Below are 25,953 nucleotides of genomic sequence, written 5' to 3' on the forward strand. Positions count from 1 at the left end.
GAGACCCCAGGTCTGCCACACTCATTAGCACCAAATAAAACAGCCAAAACCCACTCTGAGCTATGCAGCTTGTCTACCTACCTCTCCCTTCTCCCCCCAACTGGGCTCCACCCTTCCCTGCTTCTCACCCTCCTTGTGGTTCATTTTTCTGTTTATGGTTTTGTCTCGCTCTTAGATCTAAGGGACACTGGCTGTAACCTCAGACTCCTGCCTCAGCCACAGTTACTTACACCTGTCCCGCAGTTGGGCTGATCTCAGCCACTCTGGGGAAACACTACACCCCTTCCAGCCTCAGCCTAGGCCTGCTTGGTTGGCTGTCCAGGGCCAAGCAGCAGGACCAGGTGGTGCCAGGAACCCTGCTGTACTCAGAGACTGAATCAGCAGAACTTCCTGATTGAAAAACTCTCTGAGCCTTCTCCACACTGTGCCCCGTAAACACCAAGAGAAATGGCAGCATTGTCAGAGAGAGACAGGAAGAGGGGACATTGGTGGTGGTTAACACCTGCTCATTACACAGAGCCAGGGGCACCACTGCAGGAGAAGAGGCAGGTGGGTGCCCTAAGACTTACCTTACGCATGTCTTTGCCAAAGGTCTCACTGTAGGTTGTGCCGAGGATTTCAAACTGGACGTAGGGATTCGAACTGTCCTCCCGAAACTCCATCACCCCTGTGAGACCAGTGATGTGGCCCTGCAGAAGAGAAGGAGAGCTCATTGAGGAAAATATAGAATGGAATCCCAATGACAAAGAAGGAGAAAGAGGCAGTCCCCATGAATGGGATGATCAAGGTCTTGAGGAAGCACTGGACAGGCTGTAATGAGGACAAGGCTGCTAGCAGTCCTACAGCCCCAGAGTAAGATCAACGCTTCCCAGATCTCTGCTCACAGGGGAAATTTTGAAGGCTTGCACTTGATATTCATACGGGCCGTATAATAAGAGCACTTGCTCCTTCCCACGTATCATGCTAGCCATGAGATCAAAGAATGACAGCTTTGTTTCCACCCTCCTAGAGCTTAGTCTTCCCTTGCAATCTGCACCAGGAGTCACCTTAGCCTGAGCCAAGGAGGGCGGGGGGGGCAAAGGTCAACAGAGCCATATCAGACACACAGCGGCAAGTTACAGGGCAGCAAGCCTGTGCCCTGCAGGCCAATACTAGCTCAAGTCCTGGCTTTGCTGCCTGTGCCACCTTGGGCAAGCCATCTCCCATCATCTCCAGCCTGGAGTTAATAAGTTCCGCATCACAGAACCTGCAAGGTTTGAAGGATGCAATGTGTATGAATCACGGTGTCCAGCACAGATGGGACATGGTGGGTGTGGAAGTCCTGCCCTTCTCTCTGGCCATGCACTGGGCTCCGTAGGAGCAGGCGGCAGAGAGGCTGAGGGAGGCTGTGGCGAGTTCCCTCTCTCTTTAAGCCTAGGGTGGGGGTGTCATCCAGCCTTGATCTCCCATAGACTGTGAGCTGGGGGAGTCCCAGAGCCTGAGCTGGCCAGAGAGGCACCCCAGCTCTGGCTCAGGCTGCAGTAAATTCAACCAACACAGAATACACTCAGTGCTAATGCCACCAAGCACCATTTACTGTGCCTACAACTCCTAGCACCATAGATTTCCCTAAATGCTCTTCTGAAGCCTCAGGAAGCCAACTCACTGTAACAAGTCTGTGATTACCCAATTCACTCCAAATCCAGCCCTCCAACTTGGTGTTGTGCCTCAGTGTGGGCAATACATCATCAACACAGAACACATGTGCACACGTATAGATGTGTATGTGCACTTGCATGCACGCAAACACACACACACACACACACACACACACACACAAGCTAAGGTCTTGGCATCAGCGCACACACTGCTGAGACAGCCTCTTAGAAACAGTGGCCATCTGGCACACATAAGCTGGGCAGTTGCCTCCATTGTTTGCTTACTTGTGACCTCAGGCAAGTTACTTAACCTCTCTAAGTCCAATCTCCTTGTAGAAAAACACAAATAATAATAATAATAATAATAAATAAATATATATATATATATATATATATATCCATGAAGCCCAGTTCACCAGCCTTTAATGCTGGGAAAGGAAGAGTGGCACGGAGAGTGGCCTGGAAGGGGCCCGCAGGAACAACCACACAAAAAGCTAAGCTTCAGAGCACTTGCTCAAGGGGGTGGGGGAGTGTCTATGCACAAGGAAGGGTCTGTCTTCAGCCTTTGCCCAGTGGGTGTCCCCTTACACACACCTTTTTTATTGTGTCCAGCATGGACCTCCCTCCATTCCATGGCTTGGTGGACTTGCGTATACAATTCAGGCTTGCCATACTATGCCACTTCCGGTCCTCCAGCTTCCGGTGGAAGGCATTTGCCAACATCAGGACGCTGTCATACAGGTAGAGGTTGGAGATCTGCAAACACAAAGGCAGTGAAACCCTTTCCACTGATGCATTTTCAGAAATGGGAGAAACTAGCAGAGGGTCTGGGTGATCCAGGGGGCCAACACTAACAAGCGGTGCCCAGTATGTAGACCACAGTCTCCTAGCTTCATTCAAAAACCAGGCCAGGCAATGGAGTCCTAAGTAGAATAAGAGCTAGCTCTGCTTCAGGAACTAGAGTGGGCAGTGGATCTGTACAACACTAGGAGAACCAGCATAGTCAGCACCATGGTTGAGACTTACACACAGGCTTTGTGCAAGAATGCAAGGGGACGTCCTGCTCGTGTAACACAGGATAGGGGAAGGATGGGCAGAAAGTTTGGTCTCAAAGGATTCATAGGATAAAGGATGGGGAGCATTACAAAGAGGCAGCATTAGGCCAAGGCACGAAGATACAAAGGAGCGGGATCAGGTAGGGCAGGATCTAGCAGCACTATCTATGAAATATTTTAGACTTTGAAATTTTAGGCTATGAAAAATGTATCTATGAAAAATTTTAGGCTTTATGGACCTTCCAGTCTCTTACATGGGGCTCAATTTTGCTGTTATAGCAGGAAAGCAGCCACAGACAACACATAAACAAGGGATGTGCCAATAAATCTTTATTAAAAAATAAAGACTTAGATAAAATTAGATTTTAAAAAAATAGGTAATGAGCTGGATCCAGCCCAGGGACCACAAGTGACCAAGCCCTGTGTTAGAGGGACTAAATCCAATACCAAATGTCTGCATCCATGGGTAGCGCAGAGAGGAAGTGGGATCAAGAGGGAGGCAGGGATCAGGGATCTAGCCATGTTGAGCCTTGTGGGTCATGCTACAGAGTAACAACACAGGTGACTTTGGGAGAAGGACATCATTGGTGAATCTGTGCCCAGAAGTCAGATCTTTGTCTTGGAAAGATCGCTCTGGTCCCCGGATGGGTAAAGAGTGGCCTGAGTGACACTGGCAGCTTATGGTAACGGAGATTCTGAGCCCACAGAGCCTGCCCTGCAGGGACATCACCGCCAGCCAGGGATACACTTGGGGATCACAACTGTGCACATATGAAAATACCCCCTGCTGAGCCATCCACTAAAGAGAGATGGCTCACAGAGGACACAACTCAGAACTCCCAAGAGCACGAGTGTTGGGGAGGCACTGGGACAACAGTGAGGAGAATATCAGCATCATGCTGGTATCCATGGATGGGACAGATCTGGCTCACCATCCTAACAGCAACTCAACACCCTGATGTGCCTGAGCCTGAACACCAGCACCCACCCTCTCAGGGGCCCCTCCAGAGCCCTCTGCAGGAAGGAAGGCAGCCTGGTACTTCTCCTCAGCCCACTCCTCCAAGGGGAGGTCATGGAGCACAAAGGGAGGAGAGTGTAAGGGGAGGGGGTGGGGAGGAGGGGATGTCCGCCCCTGTTCAGGTGTGTGGTCCCTCCTGGTTGCACAAACAACCAATAGCCGAAGTGGGTCAAGGGGATGAGTCTCTGCACACCTAAGCAGCAAGATTTCTGCTAAAAATATTTCAGGAAAACAAAATCATTGGATATAAATAGGAGAATGTGTCAACCTCACAGGACTCCCGGGAGAATCAAATAAGATCCTTGGTCTGCAGGAAGAACCCCTACTGTCACCCAGCCTTACCTCTCACCACTCCCCAGGCTGGCCCTCACACTCCCGGTACCTACACACCTTGTTCTCCACCTGCAATTTCTTGCCTCACGTGTCTTGGGCTGGGTGCCCCCAAAGCAGAGCCCCAGACAAGAGCTGGGGTAGCATGGACCGCCCCCTGCAACTGACATAGGGCAGGACCTCAAACCATCTGCTCCATCGTGACTGTCTAGCAACTCATGCTAACTGCCTGGGGCATTCCCGCCACCGCACGTCAAGCAGAGCTGACCACTTCTGCAGGTGTTCACGTGTCCTGGCCTTGCCTGCAGATCCCTATCTTAAGCACATGCAACTTGCATCCTTACAGCGGTCACAGGGATGTGGGCCACAAAGGCCTGTGGAAGAAGAGGGTGGAGGATGGACAGGTGATGTTTCAGATGTGGTGGGAGTGTGCCTGGGATGATGTGGACACTGCAGACTTAGCTAAGGCCTCAGGCCTAGGGGAAGCAGGCATGTCAGTGGCCGGTGTCCTGTTCCAGAGTACCGTGGTACACAGGGGCTTGCCTGACAGCAGAAAGCAGTCATTCCCATGACCAAGAACCTACCTCCTGTCCTACAGGGAACCCCTGAACTGGGTCTCCTAGCCCTCGAGCCCTGGGGGCACATTTGCTCCATGAGAAAGACTAACCCACTCTCTGTGCTTGTCAGATCCCCCCTCTCAGGAGCTCCTACCACTGCAGAATGATTGCTGACAAGTCCACCTCCCTCCTGGAATACAAACTCATAATGAGACGTTGTTACAGGACAATGTCAGCCACTTAGAGTTAGCTTGGTTTATTTTATTTTTTTCCAAAAGAATAATTCAAAGTGGAGAGTCCTTCATAATGTGAAGATTTCTCTTCTCAAGACATTCATGGGGTTCCCAGCCACCCACTCCTAGCTGATGGCATTCAAGCAGCTGACACTCTTTGACCCACATTCCGTCTCATGCACATGCACACACCACTCGGGACAGCACCGCCCCAGCCATGGCCCAGACCAGCACCCAACGGAATATCCCTTTTTACCTCCAGCACTTCTGTTCACAATGAATTAAGGTACTTAACGAATGTATGAATGCAGAGAGGCTGGCAATGAAGAGGCAAAAACAGGATGTGACTCAGAAAGGCCAGAGGAAGCCCTCGGTCCTCCCACAAGTATGTCTGCTGGGAAGGGTGACCGCATTTCAGGTCAAAGGAACAAGCTTTCAGTTTAAAGGCTTCAGCAATGCTCTTTCCAGATAGATATATCTGGAAATATATACATGTATGTTATAGATATAACTTAAACATATATATATGCATGTATACATATATATATACACATATACATATGTATATGCATATATCAATAAATATGTACATATTCATATATAACTTGTAAATAACTCTTATATATGAAACTTTTATGTGTGTGTGTGTGTGTGTGAGTGTGTGTGTGTGTGTGTGTGTGTGTGTATAAAACTTTTCTTACCATCTCTAACCACAGTATCCAGCACCAACCATATGGTTGGAATATGGTTGGTGCTTAATGCATACTTGATGGGTGGATGGATGGAGGGATAAATGGATAGATGGATTGGGGGATGGGTAGGTGGGAGTGAGGAGGGACAGGTGGATGGAAGGTTGGAGGGGGAGATGGATGGATGGACAGATAGATGGGCGAATGGAGGATGTATGTCTTGCTAAGAGGATATACACTGATCCTGGTCCCCAAAAAGAGAGAACAGTAGGAAGAAGAGACTGGCCACCTCCACTTTGACTTGGGAGAGAACTTCCTTTGTTCAAACACAACTTGCTTCTCATCTACAGCCTACTCAGAATGTCTTCTTGATCCCCACTTGGAGCTCCACATCCTCTTACTCCTGTCCCTTCTCCTGGTTAGATGCTATGTCAGTACTCCTCCCTACTGTAGGCAGACACTAACACCCTGTGTTGATCTGTGGCCCTGTCTCTCCTGTCCTACCTCGGCATCCTCCCAATTAGGTGATTTGCCAGGTTCACTGGTGGGGACACCAAGGGAGGGCACTACCCTTACAGTCCGGTTGTCTGCAGACTGGAGACGGGACCTTTGCGGGAAAGATCAAGAGCAGATAGTAGAAAGGCAGCCTCTTCTTGGGGCTTCATCTGGGTCATGACAGACATAAAGCAAGCCTTTTCTCAGGGGAGGTGGGTGGAGACCAAGTGTCAGGGGATGGTCATGATGGGCGCCGAACCAAGAATAGTGGTCTGGAAGGAGAGAGACTCCCAGCTACATGAACCCTCACTCATGGTTGGGCTCAAGGGGTTAACAGCCCAAGCTGAGCTCCAGGCCACAGGAGCAGAGAAAAGGCTCCTGGTTTGAAGGACTCTTTCCCTCACTTCTCAGTTAAGGTACAGCACAGAGCTCATTCACAGAAGAGAGACAAGCAGAGCAGGGACTGTCATTATTTAAACCCTCATCCCCTCTGGCTGGCCTAGGGACATTACAGCACAAAAGTGACAAGGAAGCAAAACCGAAAAAAAAAAAAATCAGGTGAAAGTAGGCATGAGAAACAGAAGACAGACTGAAGTTTGAGGCCAAGGGCATGGCAGAGTAAAGACCTGGATGCAAAGCAAAAGGCCTGGAACCAGGTCAGAGATGCCAGAGGGAGTAAAGTCAGAGGCAGACAAGAGCCAGAGCCAGGCAAGGGGCCTGAGGCTAGAGCCTATGGCCTCCGCTCTAAGTGGGGACAGAGCTAGAACCGAGGCCAGCTAATTCATTTCCCCACCTGAGAGATACATGCCCGATTCCTCTTTCAATGTCACATCGTACGACTCTGACTCAACTCTGTGTGCAGCCTAGCCAGGTGGCCTGGTAGGAAGAGCAAGAGCTTTGGATTCATCCCAGCCTGGGCCAGCTTTGCTCATTGCCATTCATTCCTCCAGTGCATGGACCTAGCAAGTGTTCAGTACATGCTTACTGAACGAGTGACCTGAATCTTCCACTCACGAAGTCACGTTAAACAAGCCATTTAATGCTCTAGATTCATCTCAAGGACAATCAAATCCAGTATGATCAATGACCCCGGAGAGGTGCAATGGGGGTGACCTGAACTTACTTCCCCGAGAAATGTGGATACTAGTACACCCGTGTGCCACGCTCTCTGGGGGCAGCTTTATTTATGGAAGAAATGGAAGGGGGAATGAAGGATCTACAAAGGCTCCTGACTTTGATGTGGATGGTCTGAGAGCTCCTCCAGCATGTCCCTGTCTCTGAGCCTAGCACAGGTCTGGTACACTGAAGCCTCGGGACTGCTGGGAAACTGAACTTGTACTACCAACACCATTTACCCTCTCCCCCAGGGCCCATTGGTCTGAAAGCTGCTTAAGGGCGAGCAGGAGTCTTATCTGGATTTTGCAGCTGGTGAGTGGGAAGTCTGAGCAAGAATCCCCTTGAGCATTATGTGCCCAGCTCGGCCTGAAAGCAGCTTGCCTGGACCCGTGTCCCTGGTCTCCTCCTTCCCCAGCAGCAAAGTACAGCTGCCACAGTCCCCAGGCCTGAGCTGGGCCATCTGGAGCTGCATGGGCTGAAGCGATGCAGAACTGCCTGTTATGGGAAAGGCTACTTCTCTACCCTCAGGGAGTTGCATAAAAGGTGCCAACATAGGAAGGCCCAGAGTGGGGGCCTCACGATGCCCTGACTCAGGTTCCTGAAAGGGGGGTGGCTTGGCCCATTGCAGGGGAAGGACTGACATTGGCACCACAGGGCTGGCTCAGCCACAGGAGTCTTCCACAGCCCACCCTGCCATGAGACCACCCAGGTAGGCAGAAGAAAAGTGGAGGCAGGCAAGTATGTCTAGAACAGGGGCAGCTACAGCCCAGCCCTGTGGGAACCACCTTGTTCTATACTCTGTCACCTGTTACCCGTTACCTGCTCCTGACCAGACTTAGGGGCTTCAATCCCAAGGAAGCTTCCTTATGTCCTCTCTATGTGGTGACTTCCCACAACCACAGCATGGTTCAGGTGCCCTCATTTCTCCCTAGGGAAACAGCAACCACTGCTTACCTTGTCTCCCAGCCCACCCCCCCCATGCCCCCTCCTCCTTAGTACCCTGGCAGCTACCCTCTGCCCTGACTGAACTCCAACACTTCTCACCTCCCACCCCTCCCCTCAGACACTGAACTCAGCCCCTGCTTTCCTGGGCCCCTGAGTTTCTGTATATGCTATTTTGTTCTAACCTGCACATGCTGCGGAAGAGAGATGAAATTTCCCCATTTATTTAGAGTTTGTGGGAATTAAGACAGAGCATAATGAGTGCATAAGGAGTGTTTGTAGAATTAGTGAATGCTAAATGAATAGATTTAAGTCTGTTCTTAGGAAAAAAAAAAAAAAAACACCAAGGTAAGGACATATCAAGGTATTTGCAAAGAGAATGCTTCCTAGAATATGACTGACAGAGGACAGAGGCCACACTGGGAAAAGGGTATATGTTCCATGGAATGATATGTTCCATGGGGAAGTGTCCATCTCCAGTCACAATCTGGGCATTTCCAGGAGACTGGGGAGCAGGCAGGGGCAGGGATCATGGCAAGGCTTACATTTCCAAAGCCAATAACCTATGCAGGAAGTGGGTCCTCAGGAGGGAAATGGGAAAGGTGAGGACACATGTCTGGGAGGTAGAGGACGGAAATTGGCCAGAAGCTCTTGACTAGGGCCTGCAAGTTCTTGAGAAACCCAGGTAGACCCTCCTGGCTGCTGGATAACCAAAGACCAATTGCATGAAGCCAACCGAGGACTCAAGATGGAAAAACAGATTTCATTTTTTTAAGAGTTAGCACCAGAATCCCCACTACATCAGTAACTATATTTTATTTAGGAAACTACCTGCGTCAGCAGGAACAAAGGCTACCAGTAAAACTGTTAAGTTGATCTTCATGAAAAAAATGAGAATTTACTTTGGAGTCAAGACCCGGAGAGAGAAAATAGAGGACAGATAGGAAGGCCAGCAGGAAAGAGAGGATAGAGCCTGAGGGGGAGGGGACAAGCAGGGAACATTCCCCAGCAGGAGGGAACTTAGGACCTCACAGGCTGTCTGTGCCACTATAATGCCAATGCCCCACCCTGGCCCCTACCATACGTGACAGCATCTTTGAGACTTGGGTTTGTGCATGAAGCCAAGAAAGGCACTGATTTTGCATCTGGGTCAGCACTGAGTGAGGTGCAGGCCATCCCCTCTGAAGCCCGGATGATCTGTTTACTTACCTGAGTCCCCAAAAGCAGGATTAGGGCCAGGAGAAATGAAAATATAAGCTTCCCCAGCAATCCCCCCCTTCCTGGGAAATACGCTAAGCTCTTCAGGAGAGCTGTCCTCTCCTGATCCCATCAGGACCCCAGCAGGTGGAGTCCTGTGCCCATCGCCCTCAGACTGGAAGGGAGAGGCCCCTGAGGAACAATGGCCCCGTTGTATAGCCAGCTCTCGGGAGACGTTTCCCTGTAGCAAATCTGAGGGTGGTCCAGCCTTGTCTCCATTACACGCCAGGGCCCAGGGAATTGTTGTGACTTCACATTATCAAGGGAAGAATCATGCTTGAAGGCAAAGGAAGATGAATGGCAGGCCAGGGTCACAGCCACACAAGCCAGGTCCATCTTGACACCAGACCATTATCCCGCCCCCCACGCCAGAGAGAGAAACCTCAGAGAAAGTCTGCATTTCCTCCAGGCTCCTAAGGAGCCCAGTTTTCTCTCCATTATTAATCAAGCCAAGGGGGCTGTTCAGGGAGACCTCACAGGGGCAAACAGCAGGAACTAACGTCTGACCAGATCCTCAAACAGGCTCTGGTCATCCAGCAAAGTCAGACAAGCAGCCAGCAGAGGGTCCTGCTGGGAGGACAAGCTGATGCCCAGATGTCACAGCTTGAGAAACACATCCCCAGGCAAGGTCTTTCTGGCCAACTGCTGCCAGCCTGCCCATCCTGAGAGAGGCCACCACAGCCCAGTCTGAGGAGGGAGCAGATAGCAAAGGGGATGGGGCAGAGAGCAAAGGGGATAGGGAGCTCTGCTCACCACCCAAGCCCAAGGGATGGCAGCGTAGGGAGAGGCATTGGTCCACACCTGATGCTCTCTGGGCTCCAGATGCGCAGGTGGCCGTGTGTGGCCAGGACAGCAGCTGGCTGCAGCCAGAGAGACCGTCTGTGTGACTGTCTCTGACAACGGCAGTGAGGATCACGCTTCACCGTGTGCCCGACAGGCCTCCTGACCAACGGTTGCTCTATGTTCCCTCTGAGGGTTTAGGGTGAAAAATGGAAAGCACTGAAAGTGACATGAAGTCCAAGGTAGCTACGGTGTGGGGTAGCTCACTGTCACTCCAGAGGAAAGGCTTCTACTGGCAGACTGGCAAACAACTTGTAGCCAGAGAATAATCCAGAAAGCCCTAAAGAAATAGGGACAGGTGGGGAGGGGGAGTTTTGAAATATTTTCATAGACTCAGCGAATGAAGAATGAATCCACTATCAAGTCACTGGACACTTTAAAAATGCACTAAGAGGAGAAATTCCAACCTGAGGGGGCATTTATAATAATACCGCATTAGCCCCCATAGCTTAATTCAAGAATCAGGCTCCATGCAGACTAGACAACACAGCTCCTATCACGGTGCCTGTTCCCCTTTGAAAACCCATTTGAATATAAATGGGGTCACAATGTGACAATATGTCTGTTAGTTCCATTACAGCCCTGAAGTCACCAGACGGCACGTTCTGAAGACGGAGTACTTTCTAGATTCTCCTCTGAGCAAGGCTGTCTATGAAATCTTAGCAAAGTCTCAAGGTTCTTGGAGACTAGTTATCACTTTTATTACTGGCCGAGTCAGACAGGCCCTAAACTAACTTGTCAGGAAAATAAGAATGAGAAATACCCAAACGAGACAGTGCTTTGTAGGGGAAAGTAGACAAGAGCACACGGGTGAATATAATGCTTTTTGGAGCTCCGAGAAGTCACTTACTTAGGTATTTTTCCTCCAAGAGTCTTTCTTTTTACTAAATAGGAACCAAATTGATTTGCTATAAGAGGGCTGGCTTTGGGTCTGGAGCACAGGAAACCCTGACCACAGGCCTAATAGAAGAAAATAGGGTTTCTGAGCCCAGCTCAGTGGAGGAGCCAAGAGATAGACGATCTGGTAAAAACTTCCCATTCATGATGGTCCTCAGGAAAACTTCTAACCCAGAGTTATTGTCCTAAGATTAGCAGCCGTCTGGGGGAAGAACGGAAAGATGGACTTGAGAACTCCACTTCCAAAAGGATTTTCATTAATTCCATCAAGACAAAGTTAATAATCCATGACATAAATGTTTTATTTTTTCTTGAGTTAGTTGTTCTAAACATGTTAGAGTCTTCTCAATAAATCTCACAGCTAGAGGCTAGTAGAAATTAGTTTGTTTTCTATACTGTCATTAAGAAATAAAGAAGTGGTAATAGCTACTAAGGAAACTCAAAGAGAATGGCTTGTAAATGAGATGAATCTAGGAGTTGGGCTGGATGAGGAAGTAAATCCGCATTTCCCTCTCATCACACCCCCACTCAAGGCAGAGGCAACAAATAGAGACAGATTCCTTTAATAAAGTGCTTTATTTATAGATATATAAGGAGACTTCTAGAAACAGTTTAACTTGTGTTAAGATCTGCATCATTAACAGATCTAGCCCATCCGTCCTTATGGAGGGTCTACAACAAGTAAGGTCTTGTTGGGAGGGCTGAGTGGGTCTCCCGGACATGGCCTCTCCTCCCTGACACGAGGCAGCTCTGATGGAGCGCCTACGGGAGTGGCGTGGACATAAGTAGCACATGAAGCCCAAGACGCAAGACGGGGCTAGACCGATGGGAACTGCTCTCCCACCTGCTGTGATGCCTTTAAAGAGCTTGCTCAGAAAGACAAGTGGACTATACCTTACAAAAAAAAAAAAATGAGGCCATGGTTAGCCTTTCGGCAGACACTGAATACATCTGACCACCTCCTCTACAGTGACACAGTTAATAGTTCAATCTTGTTCTAGATGCTTCCTGTATGCTCCCTCATTTAATTTTCATTATGTCTCTGAGGGATAGACATTTTCCTTCCAATTTACAGAACAGGAAACTGAGGCACAAAATGACAAATAAATAATAATAATGAAATAATTCATTAGTACCTAGAGTTACTGGGATTTGAACCGAGGGGATGTAGCTCTTGTGCTCCTGCTGCTACTGCTACTACTGCTACTACTGTTTGTGCTAGTACTATTACTGCACTGACACTGCTACTACTACTTCTGCTACTACTAGTAGCACTGTTACTGTACTGCTACTACTATTAATGCTATCGTTGCTGCTGCTATTACTATTAGCACTGTTACTACAGAGTGCTACTGCTACTGCTGCTACTACTAGTACTGTTATTGCACTGCTGCTACTACTACTACTACTACTAACCGTACTGTTATTGCACTGCTACTACTATTACTACTAGTACTGTTACTGTACTGTTACTACTGCTAGTGTTACTACTGCTACTATTACTACTGTCGCTACTACTAAAATTGCTGCTGCTACTACCATCACCACCGACTACTGCTGCTACTAGTAGTACTGTTATTGCACTCCTACTACTACTACTGCAATTGTTGCCACGCTACTGCTACTCCCCTGCCACAAGATCTCTGTGATGTGCCTCTTCCATCCTGCTCTTGATGTAGGGCCTGGGTGTCAGCAGGAACGGACAAAGGCAGACAGGATGGTCAGGGTTCTAAGTCTGATATTGCCTTTACCTCATTTGATGATAACGAGCCACAAACCTCAGAGCTGTGCCTCTGTTTACCCTCTTAACGGCTATGGGTCATTTTCGTAGACCTTCCACCAGATGCCTCATCTGTCCTACCAATCTCCTCTGCTCTCCTGTCCTCCAGGATGCATTCTTTGCATCTAGTGCGTCTGATGTGCCACCAAAGAGCCCAACAGCCCCGCTTAGTCCATAATATGACAGGTGATCAGAGGCCTTGATGAGAAGTACTCCCCTTCTCGTGCTGCCCACAGTGTATGCCGCACAGACTTGTGTCCTGCAAGGGGCCCCTCCTGGCTCCTCAAAGAGAAGGAGTGCAGTGTGACCAGGCAAGAACTGGAAAAACTAATGGGGCAAAGGGGTGGGGTGGGGGCAAAGCTGGAGAGGGATGGAGACCTTTAAGGGTTGAAAGCTTGGGGAGAACAGCCTGGGAGTAAGACCCTCCCAGGGTCTGGCCACACAAAGAATGACAGAATCCCCTCACCCTCCTGCCCCAGGTGAGGACACAGTGTTGGGCACACACTGTCTGAGCCGCATCATCTCACCCTACCCCTATCCACCAAAAATCAGTAGGGGTGGTAAACAGAGGCACAGAGAGGGGTACTTATTTGGTCCTACTTCTTCTTCTAAGCTCTAGAAAGGAGGAAGGTAGAGCAGGCCAGCAGCACCCAAAAATATAAAATCCTGTATGAAGCACATTCCACCCCTGGCCTATATGCCCAGGGCTCTTGAGTCCACGGGCCCTGCAGGGGCCTTTGTCCACTCCCTTGACCGATCCTTCACCACCTTAGAAAGCCCTCAGACATTGTGGTGGCTTCCTGGAACAGTGTATATGGGAGTAGTGGGAATTACTCCAGCTAAAATCTGTGTCTGCTATGTTTCCTCATCAACCAAGAATATATTTCTAGTGCTTACCATCTGTTGGGGCACGTTTCTTTCCCCCCCTCCCTAAATATAAGATTACAGAATGGATTGGATGCTTTGGTAGATTCCACAGGACCCAGCCCACTCCAGAGATTCTAACCATTCCCCTCCCCAAAATGTGTGCCCCCGGGTAAGGTAATACCAAAATGTCCTGGGACAGAACGGATGCTCAGGCAGCAGACACGGCATGTCTGTCCTGAACCCTGATTTCTATTCCTCAGGCCTGGCTGGGTAGAGGAGGCACAATTATTTGCAAACACTGACTGCAAGCATATCACATGCACAAATTTCTGGGCAATCGTTGCAAACCCAGCTGGGAAAATTTCCCTCTGTTATGGGTCAGCCAACCAGCATCAGATGAAAGTGTCCTTTAAGTTTTTATGTATTTATTTATTTGAGAGAGAGCATGAGTGTGAGGGAGAGGGAGAGAACATCTAAAGTAGACTCTGCACTGAGCACAGAGCCCAACATGGAGCTCAGTCCCACAACTACAAGATCATGATGTGAGCTGAAACCAAGAGTTGGACACTTCACCGACTGAGCCACCCAGGTGCCCCCATATGAAAGTTTTCTTATACACAACATTCTTAATGAAGAATTAGATTCCTGGCTGCCAGAGGACAGTCTTCACCACGCTTCATCGTTATTCCCAAACACCCAGAGAGAAAACCACCTCTTCCAATAGGTACACAACCCCACATCCTCCTCCCTGGCCCCAGTAGAAGCTAACACTGATTGCATGTGTGGTACAAGGTGTGGCAAAAGCACTGTCCAGAAACACTGGACCTGTTGCCTTGGAAGGAATGCAACACCTAGGCAAGTCAAGGTCCTACCTTTTGCCTCTCCCTCTTCAGCTGGGACTCCAGCAGTGTCATGGTTGACCTAAACACTAGCCCTCAGCGAATGAGCTGGGATAGTCTCTAGTTGATTCACAGGACCTATGTCTGTATTATTGACTTCTCACGGGGAAGACCCTAAAACAGACTCAAACGATGACTCCCCATCCCCAATCCCGCCAAGCGAACCCATCACCCACAAAGAAGCCTAAGAAACAGTGATCGCTTTCGTTCCTGAACATGTAACTTTTAAATACAAGAGACACCCAGTGAGCTAATAGGCCCTGTCTGCTGACAACAGGCATAATTGCCTGCTAACGCTGCTCAGAGGCACTGCCCAGTTGACTGGTTTCAATTTCAGCAAATGACAGGGGTCTAGCAATTAAAGTTGGTGGGAAACAGTGCTCAGCTGAAGCTGAGGCATATCTTTGCCCCCAGCCTGTAGCAGGCCAAGGGCACGGGTGAGACCCCTTTCTGGAGGGAGCTCGGGAGGGGAGCACTGACCTGCAGCATCTGGAGGTAGCCTTCCTGGGGGTCACAAAGCAGGGAGGAGATGCGGTGGTTGTTCCTCATGCATTTCTGGTTGTCCTTTGCAGATGGGAAAATCTGCCGGACCACGGTCATCCGGCCAAGGGCGCTGTGCACCAGATCCAGGATCTCCGGGTCGCTGATTTCCTAGGAAGACAACCAGACTCAGGCTCACCATTGACTCACCAACCGTGTCTGCAAAAGGCCCCTCAGGAGGTATCGATGGCCAACCTCCCCAGCAGCTAGTGCTGAAGGGGTCAAGGGCTTGGGCCCAAGTCACACAGTTCATTAGCTGGTTATTTATAAATAACACTCACTAACCCTAAAATGCAAATAGGATTATTCAACAGCTTTCCTGCAGGCCAGAAAAAGATATCTGGCCGCCAAACCACCATGCCTTGGCTTCCGTGGGGTCAAGCTCTGAAGAATCCAACCTGCCGAATGTCATAGTAGGCAGCTGCTGGAAGTCAAAGCTACATTTCCTATTGGGGTCATCATCTACCTGAGAGAAACAAACCTGGTTTTGGCCAAAATGTAATTAAGTTTCCCTTAATTCTTTAACAATTAGATTTGCTTTTCTTTTTCTTAAGGTCTTTGAAATTTTGAAAATATACCCACTCATTCCTTGCATAAAACCTACCCAGCATCTCCTATGTGGTTTGTTCTGTACTAAGCACTGGGGAGACAACCTTGAATGAGTCAGGCCTAACCCAACCCAGTAAAGTTTCCAGTCTGCATAGCATGGAAATCTAGGGGCCAAGGAAACCCACTGTGCTTCCATGGTGGACATCTACACACATTATCTCATTTGGTGCTCACGACTGCAGGAGTTCTGTGAGGTAAATCCCATTATTACCCCATTTTCACTGAGCATTTGCAAGCCGAGAAACAGCAAAGGCAGCAGACCACAGGGAGCTCCTTCCAGGAGCAGGCTTCTATGAGGAATTAGCACTGACGCTGAACCTGAAGGATAAACTTGTTAGGCAAAGTGCCAGAAGTGTTACGTGGGGCCAGGGCAATGCAGAACTGAGTTGCTGGGAGTGCTGCTGAAGACTGAGGCTTGGGGGGGGGGGGGGGGGGGGGGGGGGAGAGACACGACAGGACACCCTGTGGCACAGGATTTCCAGCAGAGGCAGCAGGGCCCATGAAGTCCGCTGTCCCCCAACCCCTACCCATGGCTTCCCGGGAAGAAAGGAGGAGTGGTCAGAGGCAGCCACAGAGCTGTGGTGGGGCGGGGTCCTCATACTTGGCCAAGGGCAATGAGAAGCCCTGGAAGGTTTAGGTACAAAGCGGGGCTACCAGGGCTACGATCAGTTTTTCTTAACAAAAGCCTGTGTCTGTTTGCCTTAGGGAGAGACCAGACGGCAAGACAGTAACCAAAATGCTTCAAGGCTAGAAGCAACCCAGCAATGACAAAAAATACAAACTAACAAAAATCAAGGGTTCGGGAGGAGGAGTCAGGTTCAGAAAAGTGCTTGTTTACTGTCTCTCAAACGTGGCTAAATCGGTGGTTGGTTGCAAGTCAAGATTTTGACTGTGAATAACTTATGTCTTAAAATAGGTTTTAAATCTTCCTCCTTGCAGATGATACATTCTAGCTTTGAGATGATGAACTGGTATAAATGAAGGTAAGAAGATTAGAAATCAGTGATCCGGGCTTTCAGATCACTTACACCAGAATACAACATGTTGAAGGGTGAACTGTTAACTTATCTATTCCAGGAACTGTCTTAGGAACCTGATGTGAGCGTGAAGACTGGCCAGTTGAAACCCTATGCAGATCCGGGAGAAAGGGAGATAGTAAGACTTGTATCCTTTTAGATAGCTCCCAGAGATGTGGAATTGCAGTAATCTTAAAAAAATTAAAAATAAAAATAAAATAAAGTAAATCTGGGTTAGAACCACTAAACTTTGTATTTCAAACAAAAGACTGGTGAAGGAAAGGTGATCAACAGACAGGAGATGGGGAAAGGGCAAAGTGTTCGCATCTGAGGGCTACCAGAATGCGCCCAGAACAAGCTAGGCTTCAGCAACCCGAGCAGAGGTAGAGACCATAGCTGAGCAGGATGTTTGCGCTCTGCTCTTAGCTGCCCTGCTCACAGAGGCCCTGCCCTGAGCACAGGCCAGTGGGGTGAGAGAAAGCACATTCTGATCTAACAGTAAGTAGGACTGTGGGAAAGGGCAAGGGTGGACTAGCTAGCTCTCCTTGGACAAGGAATATAGAGGATTGGGAGAGGAATTCTGTGAGGTCAGGAAGAACATAATTTGAACTATGCACAAAAGGGCTCACCAGAGCCCACACACCTTGGAGAGGAAATGGGGAGGTTACAAACCTTTTGTTTTTCTCACTTACTCTTAATGGCAGAGCCACTATAAACACTCTTTGATTAAACCTTTCCTGCATTCTCAACTTCCCGGCTGGTCAGTGGCACAAGCACTCCCCACTGCATCCAGAGCAGGACCCTAGAACTCCGTAGGGAGCCTGACTTACAGGGTGCACAGTACCTTTCTGGAAAGCACAGCCATCATCTTTCCCAGCAACCTGCAGTAGAACCTGGGGTGAGTGTATAGTGAGCCAAGGGCAGCCACAACCTAAACAGTATGGGGGGGGGGTTTGCCCCTGCCCCTAGCTGCTGTGGTCCCTATGCTGTTCTTTCTCCATTCTGCCTTTCCAGAACTCCTTTCAAACTTGGCACAGCACAACCCAACCCATTAGCTGCATTAGTGAGGATCTCTACACACCCCGTCTCCTGTGGCCCAGTTCTCACCCACTCACTCTGGGTTAAAGCACATACACTGTCTCCCAGTGCAGTCCTCCCTGATCCCTGCACTTCTGGGCCCATCCTTATCCTCCAGTACAGAAACAGTTGCAATCAGAATCTATGAATCCACAGAAACAATTCCCTCAGATCCCTTGGGGGCAATGAAAAAGGGTCACCTCTTCTACCAGGGATGTGTCCTTCCCCTTGGAAAATTCCAACCCTGCATCATCAGTCAGTTCCAGGAGCTCTGTGCCAGGCCCTCTCCTATGCTGTTGGCCCCCTGGGTCCCTTCAGTATCACAGGGCTACACACAGGGATCCGCGCACTCCTTGCTTGCCGCTGTCAGGCGCTGTCTCCAGGCTTCCCACCAGGTCAGTCTCGGGACCCATGTGAAGACATCCAACTTCTGGATTTTCCTATGGATGCAGAGGGCAATTCAAGCAGCCAATTTATTCCACGCATTTGGAGAACAAACTCTCCCTTTGTCCCAGTTGACTATTCCTTCCAGAGAGCACTGCTGATGAGCAGCAGAAGAAAGACAATGTGTATACACCATGTGACCTGCACTACCCTCACTAAAATCAGCGACTCTGCAGTGGCAGCAATAATATGTCATATCCAGATGCTGACCGGGACACACAGGCTTGAAATAAATCTTGCTTTTATGACTTTGTAAGCTCATACTGTGAAATAGATCTTAGGCACAAACATCACATTAAGTATGAATAATAAAAGGATCAGTGGGTCTTCTATCAAGCTGAGAAATAAAGTATATCCTGCATCTTGGTTGGCTGCCTCCTCCCCAAATGCTTACACCTTCCTCCTCACCAGCAGCTAACTTCATCACACTATGACTTATGTACGTAGCCCAAATAATGTATAACTTTGTCTTCTACATTTTGTTGAGCTTCGTGCAAGCTAAAATTTTGGCAGTTGTGTTCCTCAAACTTTGCTGTGCATCTGCATCACCTTGGGAACTTGATAAGATATAGAGAGGTCTAACCCCATTCCACTTTATCAAGCAAAGCCTCTGTGTTCTCCATGAGCTCCCCAGACAATTCCAATACTCGTGAACATTTAACACTTTTGTAATCTGTCCAGGTGATGGGGGTACTGCTTAGTTTACTTCTTTATACAACTGTACCCCATTGCCCTGTATGACTATGCCACCATTTATATACCCTGGTGTTCCTTCCCATTGGAATGTTTTTGTTTGCTATTACAAAGCTTCTGTGCACATTTTTCTTGTGCATATGTGTTTGTGCACTTGTGTAAGAATTTCTTTAGGGTATATACCTAGAATTAGAATTCCTTGATAGGATGGGGCACCTGGGTGGCTCAGTGGGTTAAGCCTCTGCCTTCGGCTCAGGTCATGATCTCAGAGTCCTGAGATCGAGCCCCGCATCGGGCTCTCTGCTCAGCAGTGAGCCTGCTTCCTCCTCTCTCTGCCTGCCTCTCTGCCTACTTGTGATCTCTCTCTCTCTCTCTGTCAAATAAATAAATAAAATTAAAAAAAAAAAAAGAATTCCTTGATAGGAGAATATGAATATGTTCAAATACACGCAGGAATACCAAATTTCCAAAGTGATCGTACCAATTTATGATCATGTGTAGTAAAAAGAGCTCCTACACACTTGCCTGCTCCTGCACATTATTGTAGGACTTCCTAATATTTGTCAACCTGTTGAGTAGGAACTGGTACATTATTGGATTTGATTCCACTTCTCTAATTCTTAATAGAGTTAAATATCTTTCATATATCTATGTATGAATAATTTCTGTTTCCTTTCTTGCATTTGTGTTTTTCTTCAGTTTCTATTGGGTTGGGTCTCTTGCATCATATCGATTCGTGGGACCTTTTTTTAAAAAATTCTAGATAATTCGTCACCACATGTCACAAATATCTTCTCTACTCTCTAGAATGTTTGGTAGAACTGGCCTATAAACTCTCCTAACCCAGTGTTTTCTTTGTAGGAAGATTCTTATTACTGATTAAATTTTCTTTTTTTTATATAGGGATTTTACTTGTTTCTCCTCCTTTGCCCAAAGTCATTTTTTCTTCTAAAAATTCACCTGTGTTGTCCAGACTTTCCAGTTGATTGGCCTATGTTTTTCACAATGTCTCTCTACTTCTTCACTTTCTCTAATGCATCTAAAGCTACATGCTCTCATCTACTGTTAACAATATTTATTTGTGCCCTCTCTCTTATTTTGATACTAGAAGTTTATTTTATAAATATTTTTTTAAGATTCATTTGAGAGACAGAGGAAGAGAGAGGAGGGTGGAGGGTGGCACAGTGGGAGAGGGAGGGAGAGAATCCCAAGCAGACTCTGCACAGAGCACAGAGCCCAACACAGGGCTTGATACCACAACTCCAAGACCGCTATCCAAGCTGAAACCAAGAGTCAGACACCCAACCAACTCAGCCCTAGGTGCCCATAAATCCTTTTCAAAAAGTAAGTTTTGGCTTAACTGAATCTCTCTTATAAGTTTCTCTGGTTTTCCATTTCATTAATTTTTACTATTATCTTTGTTATTTTTCTATTGTCTTTGGATTTATTAGGTAGCTATTTTCCCAGCTTTTTAGGTATGAAACTCAGCTGTGGAATCTTACACCTTTTGTCTTTTCTAAGAAAGTAAAAACAATAAATCTACACCCAAACATTGCTTTAGCTGTGTCCCACAAGTTATACGTATAAATTGTACCACTCTTTTTAAAAATCCCATTTTGATTTATATTTGACCCATAAGTAATTTAGTACGGATTTTTCAAAAATTTCCTAACATGAGGGTATTCTTAGTATCTTCCTATTGATTTCTAAATTAAACGTGCTGTGACCTGAGAACATGGTTTGTATAACAGTAATCCTTTAAAATGTATTGAGCTTCGCTTTGTGGCTTATCATGTGGTTAGTCTGCGTGAATGTTTCATGTGCATTAACTGTCCCGATGTTGTAGGTTTCAGTGGCCTACTTTTAAGTCCATGAGATTAGGAATTAGTCAATTTCTGTCTGAATTCAGCCGATATTTTCATAAACTCAAAAAACATATTTTCAGTGTTTTATTAGTTACGCACATGTGGAAGACTCTAACTCCTTGCTGAATTGAATCTTTTACCATTATTTAGATATCCCCCTTATTTCTAGTAATTCATCTTGCCTCCTACTGTACTGTGTCCAATATTAATGCAGCAAAACTAGCTTTATTTTGGTTACTAGCTGCCTGCTCTAACTTCTTCTGCCTCTTTGCCATCCATCTTTCTCTGTCTCACACTTTAGTTGGCGACAATTAGAAGCAAAATACACTCACATTGTTTTTATATCCATCTTTGACTTTTTAGTAGAAATCTTAATCTATTTATATTGGACTATGATTACCTACACTTACACTGATTTCTATCATATTGTTTCTATAACATAGCTTCCTGTTTCCTTTTTCTTCTTTTTTACTTCCCTTTGAAATGACTTTTCTTTCTATTTTCATTATTTTACCCTCTTTTGGAAGTTATATTGTTTACATTATTCTTTTCTTGGTTATCTCAGATACTTTAAAATGCATATGAAACAAAGCATGAAGTTAATCCATATTCCTACTCTCCTGTCCAGCATTTCTTTCTTTTTTTTTTTTTTTAAAGATTTTATTTATTTATTTGACAGACAGAGATCACAAGCAGTCAGAGAGGCAGGCAGAGAGAGAGGAAGGGAAGCAGGCTCCCCGCTATGCAGAGAGCCCAATGTAGGACTCCATACCAGGACCCTGAGATCATGACCCGAGCTGAAGGCAGAGGCTTAACCCACTGAGCCACCCAGGTGCCCCTCCAGCATTTATTTCTAATCACCATCATCTCAACTAATGTGATAACAATATCCAGTATTTTAGTTCTATTTTTCTTTAGGCCTTCCTATGACATAAAAGTCCTACTACTTTGTGGAGTTAATATCTTTCCATTTAACTAATACTTATCAGTGTATTTATTAGGCATTCTTTTCTGAACTCATACCTTTCTCATGCACTCCTGAGGTACAGAATTTCCTTTAATGTCATTCTGTGAGTGATACACTTAGTTTTGGTGTGCTGGAAAGTGTCTTTTTTAATCTTACTCTTGAAAGATAAAAGTCTACGTTGACAACTAGTTTCTCTTAGCACACTAAATTTTCTATGACACTGTCTTCTGGCTTCCATTTTGTCCCCTATGTCAGTTTTCTCTGGCTGCAATAACAAATTATCACAGATTCCGTGGCATAGAACAACAGAACTGTATTCTGTCCTAGTTCTGAAGGCCAGAAGTCCAGAGTCAGTCTCCCTAGGCTGGAACGGATGTTGGCAGGGATGCACTCCTTCCAGAGGCTCTAAGGGAGATGGTTCCTTGCCTCACATCTTCTGGTGGCTGCCAGTCTATCTTGGCATAATTATAGTCATATCACTCTAAGATCTTCCTCTGTGACCATATTGCCTTCTCTTCTCTTAAATCTCCCTTTGCCTCCTTTTATAAGAACACTTGAAATTAGATTTAGGGCCCACCCAGATAACCCAAGATAATCTCCCCACCTCAAGATCATTACCTTAATCATTTAGGCAAAATCTCTTCTGCCACATAAGGTAACCCAGGTTCCAGGGATTAGGCCCTGGGAATCTTTGGGTGCTATTATGCAGCCCACTAACTCCAGGTATTAGGAATCTGTTTAACTGCCATTTCTTTGAAGAAGACCTGTGTTTGCTCCCCGGATGCTCTCTAGATTTTTCTTTGTCTTTGGCGTTCTGCAGTATCATGCTAAAAGAGGTCTCTCGGTATAGATTTTTTATTTTTATTTTTATCCTTAGGCCTCCTAGATCTGGGGTTTGGTTTCTTTCAACATTTCAGGGAATTCTAGAACATACTATCCTCTCATATTATCTCTTCCCCATCATCTCCTATTTCCTTCTAGAAGTTCAGTGTTATCCTCTCTTCCATGTGCCGTCACCTCCCTTTCATATTTTCCATCCCTTTGTATCTCTGGGTTGCCTTCTAAATAATCTCTTCACATTTTCCCGGTCGCAATTCTCTCTCTATATGTGTCCACTTTGATAGTTAAGTTATCCTTTAAATTTTTTAACTTCAATGATTAGGTTTTTAATTGCCTGAAGCTATTTATTTCTCAATTTTGCTTCATTTTTAGATAGCTTTTATTCCTTGCTTATATTTTCCAGCATCTCTTTCTCTTTTTTAACATATCTAAGCATGCTTATTTAATTGTCTGTGTCAGATAATTCTAATATCTACAGTTCATTTCAGATCTGATTAAACTGTCCCCACCCCCACCCCCAGCTCTCAGTCATGGTGGTTTGTTTCCTTCTTTCCTTCCTTCCTTCCTCCTTTCATCCCTCTTTCCCTCTTTCTTTCTTTCTTTCTTTCTTTCCCTTTTACCTTTCCTTCTTTCCTTCCTTCTTCTCCCTTTCTTGTGTATAATCTTATTTCCTTCAGAACTTCCTTAGGAGTCCCTTAAAGTCTGACTCAAATTTTTATTACTTCAGGGAATATTTGTGCTCGCTTCTACAACCTACCTAGGAGCATTACCAATCTATAACCCCAGAAGTTAATATTAAACTTTCATCTGAGCTTCATTAGGCACCACAGGTAGTATGACTTGGGTCATAAACCTTCAGGCCCTCATCAATTCTCAAGAAACCCTACCTCCTCCATGCAACTCCAAGATCAAGAGAGAACATTTTTCTTGCTATTCCCTTCTGCACAGTGAGTTCATTTCTAGTTAACCTTTATACCAAGAATCTAAGTTTCTAGCTTTATGACAAAAGTCTCTCATTAAGCCTCACATCTGATTGGTCCCCATAAAGACAGAAGAGTAAAAGCTCAAGGTTTCTACAGTTTGGCCAATAGATTCAAAGCAAAAACTAAATTGGAACCTCATGTATTTCCCAAAGTTTCAATTTTCACTTTATATCTGGCCTCTGCGGACATTGCTTTTGACTGCTAAGTGACCCATTTAAAAGTATTTTTAAAGTATACTATAGTATACTATACCCAGGTTTTTAGTTCTTTTCCATTTGGGAGTGTCATCCAGACTAATTATTCATCCATAAAGACATACTATTAATCCTCTTATTTAGAATGTTCTTCCTTTAGCATATGACACACACCTATCTCCCAAATTCCTCATGTCTTTTGGCTGTGTGACTAACTAAACCTCAGTTATCATGCTACAATGTCTATTTGCTTCATCTGACTGCCTTTCCCTAAGTTCATTGTCATTAATATCGGAAGGAAGGCTATTTCTGAGGGGCCCAAGAGAAGTATGTACAGCCTTCTCTTCAGTTATCTCCCAGTTGTGTGTCCAAAAAGGTAAACATTCTACAGGTTCCAAATTATTTCGTCTCTTACTCCAGAAATATCTACCCTGAAATTTTCCATTACCTTGCCCTCCTACAATCTAATAGCTTCTCCCCATAAATCCTCTCTCATCAATACTGCTCACTCAAAAGATCATCTCTGTGAAAGATGATGGCGTCTTAGACTGGGGTTGTTGCAAATGGATCATCTTTAGATAGAGCCGAAATGCAGAACCTAGAGCACGTGTTGATTGACTGATGAGACTGGAACAGAGTGATGGCAAAGTATCACTGAATCCTTTCTCAATGTAAGAAATACTTGTAGTTTGATAACAAAAATACTGTAACAACTAAAACAAGTAGAGAAGAAAATAGGGGTAGAATTCCCAGGGAACATCCATTCTTCTAGTCATTGGGATGGGAAGTGGAGGGTGGCAGGAGACTCTCATGCCTTGTAGCATTCTTAAAGGAAGATTTCTATGAAAGAAATAAAATGTGAGACTGAATAATAAAAATGCTCACTCCATCTAATTTTGTACTGAACATGCACACTGAAACTTAGACCATCTTCATTTTGAGTCAGATAAATTATCAGGAAACCTCTACGAATCTTCATGTACAAAGAGCTAAGACTAAAGAAAAGTCAGACAAATTCTAAAGAAAAGCCAATCCTCCCATCCTCTCAGGTGTCACTTAATCCCCTGGTTGAAAGCCAAACTGTCCTTCTTAGAGAGCACAGTAAGGAACAGAATAAGACCTGATTGCCTCCATTCAGAAGCAATGTGTGTCTTCAGCTAGGGCCTCTAGTGGGCTTCAAGAGGGGCTCACCATTCCAAAAAATGTTAAGAATTTAAGTATGTGTGCATTTGCCTATAGAGAAAGCCCGTGAGCTGTACTCAATTTTCCAAGAAGCCTTTGACCCCAAAAAGCTGACAACCAACCAATACTGAATCTAGTAATGGTTTTAAAAGTTCTGCTTATCACTAACCATGAGAAGAATGAAAATAATGAGGACACCGTCAACAGGATAACTGGGAGACACACGAGTTGTCATGTCTGTCCCACTCAGCTGCTTCTTCCTCACTTCCACTCTGGCCTCTGAGGTAGTAACAATGACCAAAAAAGTACAACCAGAGGCAATGGGATTTGTGTGAGGTACTCCTATGCAGCTATGAAAATCACTGGATACACCTATAGTACTGCATTATTACTTGTACCACACAGATACTAGAGGTAAGGAAAACAGACACCTGTTTCTCTTGAGACCTCGAATACAGGACATGTATAGTAGAGATACGTGCAACAGTAAAAAGAGATGTGGAGGACATACACCAGCTTCAGGACAGTGGCTGCCACTGTGGAAATAGAGGGGGCTAGAAAACCGATTTGCTGACAGTCTTACCCCTCCTCTTCTATGCTATGTGAACAGGTGCCCTTCCCTCCACCTTGGGATTTGAGGTGGTGGGAGGTGCCCCCTGGACCCAGAATCACAGGTGTACCCTGCTTGGTCGAAGCCAACCTGGGTGGTCCTACTACCCTAGACAGTTCGAGGAGAAGGTTCACAACTCTATTTCTGTTCGTTGAGATGTGAAGGGGTTCTCCTAGAGGAATTCTGAGAAGGTTTGCTCAATCTTAAGATGACCACCAAGAAAACACAGCACCTTTCTGCCTCTGGAGGCTTGAGTCATGGGGGAACTTCCACTTGATGGCAGTCTGAGCACACAGAACACAACAGATAGACCAAGGATCC

The 25,953-nt window shown here is 46.3% G+C and overlaps 1 protein-coding gene across 1 annotated transcript in view; it reads right to left on the bottom strand.

Moving 5' to 3' along the window:
• Positions 1 to 25,953, bottom strand: part of LOC111145173 (glutamate ionotropic receptor delta type subunit 1) — a 691,817-nt gene that overhangs the window by 211,494 nt on the left and 454,370 nt on the right. The window contains exons 6-8 of the mRNA XM_022499882.1: positions 15,093 to 15,263; positions 2,232 to 2,393; positions 570 to 689 (exon numbers count right to left, since the gene is read on the bottom strand). Coding sequence (XP_022355590.1) covers positions 570 to 689; positions 2,232 to 2,393; positions 15,093 to 15,263 — 453 coding nt within the window. The remainder of the gene's footprint in view (positions 1 to 569; positions 690 to 2,231; positions 2,394 to 15,092; positions 15,264 to 25,953) is intronic.

This window comes from Enhydra lutris, unplaced genomic scaffold (assembly GCF_002288905.1).
Source record: "Enhydra lutris kenyoni isolate GAN:26980312 unplaced genomic scaffold, ASM228890v2 scaffoldscaffold12, whole genome shotgun sequence".
Lineage (NCBI taxonomy): Eukaryota > Metazoa > Chordata > Mammalia > Carnivora > Mustelidae > Enhydra > Enhydra lutris.